The following is an 8,274-nucleotide window of genomic DNA, read 5'->3' on the forward strand; positions in this document are numbered from 1 at the left end:
GCTTCCCTACCTGTACACTTGCTGACCCGCACAGTTCCCTTCACTGCCTCTAGGTTCACCTCTGACATTGTCACAAGGAATGGCATCTCGGCTTGGCTGCCAGCCTCCTGCTGGCTACGGGTTCTGGGTTCCACTAGTTACCTGGCATGGACTGCCCTGCTCCCACATCCGCTACAACTGGACCTGTCCATGTCACTGTGGTGCTTCCTTCGACCCACAAAAGAAGTCACAACTGACTGTTGCAGCTTCTGGAAGGCTTACATCAGCTTCCATGAATGTTCCCAGTAAGAATCTGCAAACACCCCTGGCTATAGTAACGCAGGAGAGCCCAACAGAACTTCCTCAAAAACAAAGCTACTGAGGCAGAGTCTCAGGATGCTGTTCAGACTGGCCTGGCCTGGAACCCACTTTGTAGCCCACACTCGCCTCAAACTCACAGCAATCCTCCTGCCTCGGCCTTCTGAGTTCTGGGATTATAGGCATGTGCCACCATGCCCAGCTCTAAAATTCATTTTAAGTTACTTCAAAATTACAGAAGTCTTCTAGAGGTGTGTTAGCACCATTTACCCATCTTCTGTGGATACAGGCATCTTGAATAATCACAATTATCAAAGCCAGAAAAGTAATATTCGTAAAATACTGTAACCTAATCTACAGAACGCATTCAAGTCTTGGTTGTCCCACTGCCATTTTCTGAGAAGAGTCTGGAGGGCCTGGGCTGGCACCACACACCAGCTTGCCCCATCTCGGTCTCATCTAAACTCAAGGCAGTCCTCTCGGCCTCTTGCGGCCTTGCTCCTTTGCAAGGATGTGAGCCGCCTGTTGGATGGACACACCCAATCCAGGCCTCTGACTCCTTGTATGGAACTAGGTTGTGCGCGCCAGCAAGACAGCAGCGCACACCCACCAGTGAGTGGTGGGAGGGGACATGGGATGCCCACATCCCCTGGCAGATGGAACCCGGGGCGCTTGACTGGGACGGTCCCGCCCGGCGCTTCCAGACTCCATCTGTAACTGACGGTCCTGCTGCAGACACGCTTTGTCCAAGCATAATCCCCACGGCTGTCTTTGCCTGCACAAGTTCACTGTGCTTGCTAAGCAGTGGCATCTCTCTTCCGCCTACCCACAACTGGTACTCCACCATAAGGAAGATCTTGTGCGCGTTTGTTTATATCATTACGGCTATTTTCTCTATTCCATAAATACACAACAATTTTCAAGAGTTTTGGACAGAATTTATTAAATTGTCTTCAAAAACACTGTGTGTGAGTGCTCCTCCGGCGACTGCCCGAGTCTGCCGCCGCTGCCCCCCGCCCGCCACCAGTAACTACTTGTAGAACGAACACCTCCCGCGCAAGGGACCCGCCGCTTGCTCTGCACTCTGCTGCCAGCACAGCAGCCCCTGGGTAGCCCCACTGCCCAATTTCCTCACCTCTTTTTATGTAACTTGGCACACTCTTCTCCTGCCATCTCCATTTGTGGTGTTTTTATTCACTGAGGATTTGCAAAGTGATAACTTGAAAGACATATTTTCAATTTCTTTGCCTTTTGACAACCAATGAAAACCTTGTTAATAGTTGAATCAATCAATATGCTTTCGTCCTGTTGAAATGTTCCTCTCCAAAGAGAACCTTGCTCTCTCAGACCGCTCATATGCCCACACTTCTAAACTTAGGTCTCCAGAGCTTGTACTTAAGCTACTGGCGCATTTTCAGCGAGCTACTTATGCAGCGTGAGCTGGAGGTCCCGCGCCCGTCTCAGCCCACGAATACGCAACCATTCCAGCGCCATCTGTGAAGGAGCCCCGCACTGCTCAGAACCAACGGGCCCCTTGTCTCTCTCCGCGCTGTCCACTCTGCCTCACTGCCCCGTGTCTCTCCAAGCCACCCACATACTGCTCATTACCGTGCCTGCCGCCTTGCCATCAGTGAGTCCTCCAGCCCGCTCTCGCTCTTCAACCCTGGCTTGGCTCTCTGGAGGTCCATGCCGGTCCCTGTGTACCTGAAGACTTGCCTTTGCTTTTGTTGGTGGTGGTGCATACTAGGACCTGGGCCTAAGACCGTCACGCTGAGCTACAACGCCAGACCTTTTAATTTTTATTTTGAAACAAGATCTTGGGCCAGGGAGATGGCTCAGTAGAATAAGCACTTGCCTGGCAAACGCCAAGCATCTGAGTTCAATCCCAGGTTCCGCAAAAAAAAAAAAAAAAGAAAAAGAAAAAAGAAACAAGGTCTTGCTAAGTCACTAAGTTCCCCACATTGGGCTTGAACTTGGGATCTTTCTGCCTTAGCCTCCTAGAGTGCTGGAACCTACCAAACATAAAACTATTTTCTTATTTCAATATGCTCCTTCTAAGTTCAGAAAACTTTAAACTTAAATCAATAAAAAAAAATTTCCCTTTTAACAAGTCATTTAGGGAATAAGAGGATCCCTACCAAATGATATTTATAAAAATAGGTTCTGCATGGGTATATGTAACTAGGAAAAATATTCTTATCAAAAAACGTGAACTCTACAACTCTAGCTTTTTCAACAAATGCAAGGCAGACTACCTACCTATGGAGAGTCGGACAGCCTGACGTTATGGGAGATAAATACCACTAACAAACCCTTCATTGTACCACTACGGTATTAATATAGTACTGCCTACACCTTAGATTATAAATCATGAAGCATAGTAGTATAGTCCTTTTATTGTTTATCTAAGTTCTTTGATTATCCTTACTAGAACTCAAATTTACCCCAAAGCAAAATTTTATTTGAATACATTTAAATAAATATCAGTATAAAACACAGATTTGTAAACATTTAGTCATAATAACATAAATATTAATTTATACTGCAGGTCGGCCCAACAGCATACAGGAAAACAGACAATTATAATGGGAAGGGAGAGGAAACACACAGCCCGGTCAACAGAACACAGCCTTGCTGCCCGCACGAGCGCAGCTGCAGCTCCCGGGCTCCACGCCCCGGCGAGTGGCAGCGCCCGCAGCTCAGCGGGTGTGGTACTCCCTGAAACACTTGGCGTGGACGCCCTTCTGACACTTCTCGCACCGCGTGTTGGTCTGCGAGTGGCAGAGGGCGCAGCGCGTCCTCTTGTCCTGGTGGATGATCCAGTGCCCGATCATGTCGAAGCGGCTCTCGGTCTCCAGGCGCCGGCCCCGCCGGCCCTGCGAGGACGTGTCAGCGTTGCTCTCCAGGTACACGCAGGCCACGTACCTGCGGAAGGCCAGCAGGTCCACCTGCGCGTCGGGGCAGCAGATCCTGTGCAGCTGCCACGCGTTGTTCAGGGCGGCATCAATGACGTAGCCGAGGAAGCTCGAATACCACTTCAGGCCCCGGATCTTCACCTTGTACTTGGCGATGTTCTGGTCCAGCCGGCCCACGCCGCCCACCTTCTCCTGATACAGCTTCACCAGCGATGGCTGGTGGGCCTGCGCCCGCGCCCTGGCTGCACCCACGTGCCGGCGGGCCAGCCGCACGGGCTCGACGCCCACAGCGTTGGAGCACACGTTGAGCACGCTGCTGCCGTGCCAGCGGCACACGATGATCTCCTCGCGCTCGTCCACTTTGTAGTCGAAGGAGCCCCTCTTCATTTTCCTCAGCTCCTTGGGATCCTGGAGGGGGCACCGGTCCGTCCTGTGCTCACGAACTGTTCCTGTAGCCTTAATGCCCTTCTTCCTCAAAACGGACATCAATTTGACGCTCGTGAAAGCCTTGTCAAAAAAGATGTGGTAGGGCAGGCAGCCCCGCGCCTGCAGCGCGTCCACGAACCTGACGACCATGCTGCCGCCCAGGTCCAGGCCCCTGTCCGGCTTGGTGAACAGCGTGCCCTGTGAGGGCTCGAACCACACCAGGTAGCCCCTGCTGGTGGTGCCACACCAGATCCTGTGGCCCAGCCGCGCTGAGGGTGGCCGCCGGGAGCCGCGCGGCGTGAAGTACTCGCACAGGGACTCTCCGAAGCTGTAGAACTCCTCCAGCGGCGCATGCTTCTGGAAGTTGCAGTTCATGCGCACAATGAGCGGCCGGACCTTTGCAAACCGGTCGCTCTCGTCCAGCTCGCTGCTGTCTGCAAAGTGTAGATAGGAGAAGATCAGCTCGAATCTGTCCCTGCGGATGGCATCGGCCACGAGGTGGTGGTGGGAGTCCGGAGAGGTCTCCCAGAACATCCTCCTCCTGGGGTAGGAGACGTAGCCGCTCAGAATCAGCACGCCCAGAACACACTTCAGCTCCTGGATGGTGAGCCCCAGCCTGACGCTTTTCTGCCACGCGTACCGATTGGTCTCGTTAACAATAAAATTAATCGTTCCTTCATCAAAGAACAACTCAAAGAGGCCCACGGGACTCAGCTCCTGGCGCTTGAGGTCCTCGATGTGAGGGTCTGGCGCCATCCAGCTGCCGAAGTCCGGCCGGATGTCTCTCTTGGTCCAGACGCGCTGAACCTCCATTTCCACGTTCTGCCTCTTCGGGGACAGGGGCAGCGCTACCTCGTCGCTGTGCTCCCCGCTGCCCGAGCCCTCAGACACGACACGGGCGTGCAGCACGCTGCCGGGAAGCCGGGGCCCGCGCCTGCTGTCCTCCTCCCCCGAGTCCTCGTCAGTGAAGGTGCCCGCAGCATTGTCGGGAGGCGCGATGAAAATCTCCTTGGCACCGCCAGCGCTGGCCCCCTCCAGGGCACTCAGAACCTCCAGCAGCTTGGCGGCCTTGGCCTTGGGACGGACAGCTCCCCCGGGAGGGCCACCTCTGCAATGCAAGGGAACAAGTCAGCGGAGGCCACTCGGGACCTGGGGGAATCGGGACCTGGGCAGCCTGTCTTGGTCACAGGGCTGGAAGGGGTCTCCAGGTCAGTGCAGACCACCTCTACATGCGCTAATTTTCAGAAGAGAGACTCCCACCTCCTCGCCTCAGACAGGAAGAGACCCCCAGAAGAGCGCTTCCTTCAAGCAGGCTGGGCACATCTGCCATCATTTGACAGTGACTTCCTTGGGAAACCTGGCTGCCTGGAACCTGCCCCTGGGGGCCCACACCCGGGGGCCCCAGGGCAGCTGCTACTGCACTTTCCCCACCTCCCTCTCCGGTCTGCCTGACACAAGACGCTTCCCCACCAGGCGCTCCCAGCGAAACTCTCATGAGCCAACCCAAGAACAGAGCAAGCCGACTTTCAGGAGGCTCCTTCCTTTCTGCCCAACCGCAGCCTCAGACCTCGCCCTGTGGGCCCAGGGTGACTGGAAATGAAGGGCTGCTCACTGCCCAGGGCAGAGGGAGGACACATGCAGAGTGCCAGCAGCAGCTGTGTGGCAGATGTGGCCCTCCCAGAGAGGGGCTGCTGATGGGCCGTCCACCCCGAGAAAGAACCCCAAGGCCATTGAGGGGAGAGCAGGGCAGAGGTGTGGAGACCACTGCACAGAGCTCCAGACGCCTGGCCAGGACCACAGCGTCGGGATGTCCCGGACACCACCTCCAACAGGAGTGGTCAGCACCAAGCTGCGCACACATCGCTCTGGCTCTGAGAGTGGCTGTGGGGCGCGGGCCCTCAGGCCCACACTGGGGACCCAGCACCCCAGGGACCACGAGAGGCTAAGGTCCTGGTCATCCAAGCCGCATGGGCCCAAGAGACAGGTCTTGGAACAGCGACCCCCTGCCCCGCTTTTCTGCCGTCCCAGCCTCAGCGCCCAGGCACCACTCACCCCAGCTCCCCCAAATACCTCCCTCGAGCGGAAGTTCCAGCTCTGTCCCCTGGGAATCTGCCTGGGACTGAGGTGGCCCCAGGTAACCATCAATGTCTCTGTCCAGAAGATAAGGAGAGCTAAGTGAATTTTGTATCAAGCGGACCCACAGGCACCACACACTGTCAGCCTTATCTCCTGCCTTCTCCCACCCTCTCCCCCCTTCCTCCTCTCTGCTCACTAACACTATTTCAAGGCCAGCAGGACCCGGGCTAAGCTAACAGTGTCCCTGACCAAAGGCCCTCCTGGGAGGGCTCTCCTACCTGGACACGGATGCCATGCTGGGCGAGGAATGAGCCCGTGTGCCCTCTCAGCGTCCAGGGAGCTGCAAGACAAGGAAGTCAAGCTTTAGCAGCAAGGCGCTAAGCTGCAAAGCCACGGCGTCTTTACCACCTCTGTGCAAAGAGCTCCTGCTTAAGGCTCACGCCCAGGCAGAAGGGAGCAGATGGCACACACGCAGGAAATGCTGTCGGACCAACCAGCTACTTAGGAGAGCGGTCATCTCAACTCTCACCCCAAATACTCACCAGCTAAGCAGGCCAGCACCTGTCAGGACCACAGACATGCCACTGAGCAGGGCAGTCCTGCGCATGTGGGGGTATTTAAGGTCACATGCCCAATTCCCACTAGAGGATAGTGCCACAACTCAGCCTCCCACATTGTGCAAATGAAACCTTTGCCTGCCATTGCCCAGGGTGGCAGCTACTGTTTTGGACCTGCGCCATCAGAATCTACTGGGTGACAGAAACGGGCTGTACCAGAGCTGCCCAGCAGGGCAGCCACCAGCCACATGGGCCCGTGAGCACCCGAAATAAGGGCTGATGTGATGAGACACCGAGCTGCTGGTGTTAGGCAAGTTCAACTCATGTTTATTCAAATAGCCACCTGCACCAAAGGTGTTACTAAACAGTGAGGCTCTAAATCTACTAAACAGAACTGTGGGAAAGGAAAGCTTTTAAATGCTTTACATATTAATGAAACCCAGAAAAGGAATTTTTTTTTCAGTGTATTTGGTACAGGGTCTCACCACACAGCTTGTGCTTACAGCAATCCTCCTGTTTTCAGCCTCCCCGGTGCTGGGATTACAGGCGTGCACCACCAAGCCCAGACTCAGTGACTGGCTCAGCATGCACCAGGGCAGGGCCAGCAAGGCATGCGGTGCCAGGGATTGAACCCTGGTCCCTGTACTTATGAAGCATGTCCTTAGTCCACTGAGCTATCTCGCTGGCCCAAGGGAAGACTTTCTTAAAGGAAATGAACATTTAAGGAAAATGGATCAATTAAGCCTCACGAACTCTAGCAGGCGGCCTGCAGGGCAGTTCTCAAAGGTCCTCCTCCTCCTCCTTACATTCACAACCTGGAGTGACCTCTCCTCCAGAGCCCGGCCTTGTGACCTGCTTTTCACAGACAGGATACGGTCAGTGTGCCAGCAACATACCCTGTTCCACAGGGGCTTTGATCTGCCTCTATCTCCCTTTCTCTCCCCTCCTCTCACTCTGAGGGAACCAGCTGCCATGCAATGAGCCCACCAAGGCAGGGAACCGCCTGAGTTTGGTCCCCAGCCAACACTGCGGGGAACCACGGCACCAAACCTCCACACCACAGCCGACACCCCTTAGGGAATGGAATGCTGAGGGGCAGACAGTCACCCCACTCAGCCAGGCAACTATGAGCCTCGGAAACTCAACCAAGCCACACCAAGATTCCTGACTCTGCACCATGACACCTGACAGTTCTGCTGCTTTCAAGTTCTGAGCTTTGGGGTGATTCTTGATCCAGCAATGATAATTAATACATTAATACATAATTAATACATTCACCGTGCACAAGCCAGAAAGCAGCCAATCTAGCATACTATGTGAAGAATTTCCAAAGCCAGTGAGAGAAACAGGCCTTTACCCACTGAGAGGAAAGTGTAAAAGCAGTGAGAGGGGAGTTCACAATGGAACCCAAAACGGTCACTAAATTCTTGAATTAAAATCAGAAAGATGTAAATTAAAACCACAGGAGAGTGCTAGCCCAGGCCCTGTGAGTGTGTGGGAGAGCTTCCCACTATGCTGCGCTTGCGCTGGGACCTATTACTTGTCCCAGCCCAGGCACAGCGTGGGTGAGACACTCTTCCACCCCCTTGGGACGCCCCCTACCAATCCGCAGCACATCCCCCACCCCACCCACCCAGTAGGAATTTCTGCTGCGTTCCGGGAACCCCCAGATCCAGTCCTAGCCCAGGCCCGGTGAGTGATAGGAGAGCTGCCTCTACCCCCTACTCTACCTTGTCCCCTCCAGGCTCAGCTCAGGCCTGGCATACAGGCCTGGGGTGAAACCCTGCAGCTGCAATCTCCGCAGAGAGTGTAGAGGATACAACTACCCAGCTAGTCCAGGAGCAGAAAATCTTGCCAGAGGAGCACAACAAGTTTACTCCCAAGAGCAGCAGCAGGAAGGAGCTGAGCACAGCAGCCAGACCAAAGCCAGACACAGCTGGATAAATCCAAACTTTGTAGATCTGAACCTGAACTTCAGTACGTGCTAAGGTTATAACTACAAT

The 8,274-nt window shown here is 54.6% G+C and overlaps 1 protein-coding gene across 8 annotated transcripts in view; it reads right to left on the reverse strand.

Moving 5' to 3' along the window:
* Positions 1–2,281: 2,281 nt before the first annotated feature.
* Positions 2,282–8,274, reverse strand: part of Pgbd2 (piggyBac transposable element derived 2) — a 29,324-nt gene continuing 23,331 nt past the window's right edge. For 5 of the 8 annotated variants that reach the window (XM_023701002.1, XM_023701001.1, XM_023700999.1 and 2 more), the window contains 2 exons: positions 5,993–6,054; positions 2,282–4,746 (listed from right to left, as the gene is read on the reverse strand). In XM_023701002.1, the coding sequence (XP_023556770.1) occupies positions 2,997–4,746; positions 5,993–6,009 (1,767 nt within the window). In that variant the 5' untranslated portion in view covers positions 6,010–6,054 and the 3' untranslated portion in view covers positions 2,282–2,996. Of the gene's footprint in view, positions 4,747–5,992; positions 6,055–7,024; positions 7,127–8,274 lie in introns of all 8 variants that reach the window. The other 3 variants (XM_023701000.1, XM_023700997.1, XM_023700996.1) reach the window with 2 other exon arrangements.

Source organism: Octodon degus, unplaced genomic scaffold (genome assembly GCF_000260255.1).
Source record: "Octodon degus isolate 3935 unplaced genomic scaffold, OctDeg1.0 scaffold00129, whole genome shotgun sequence".
NCBI lineage: Eukaryota > Metazoa > Chordata > Mammalia > Rodentia > Octodontidae > Octodon > Octodon degus.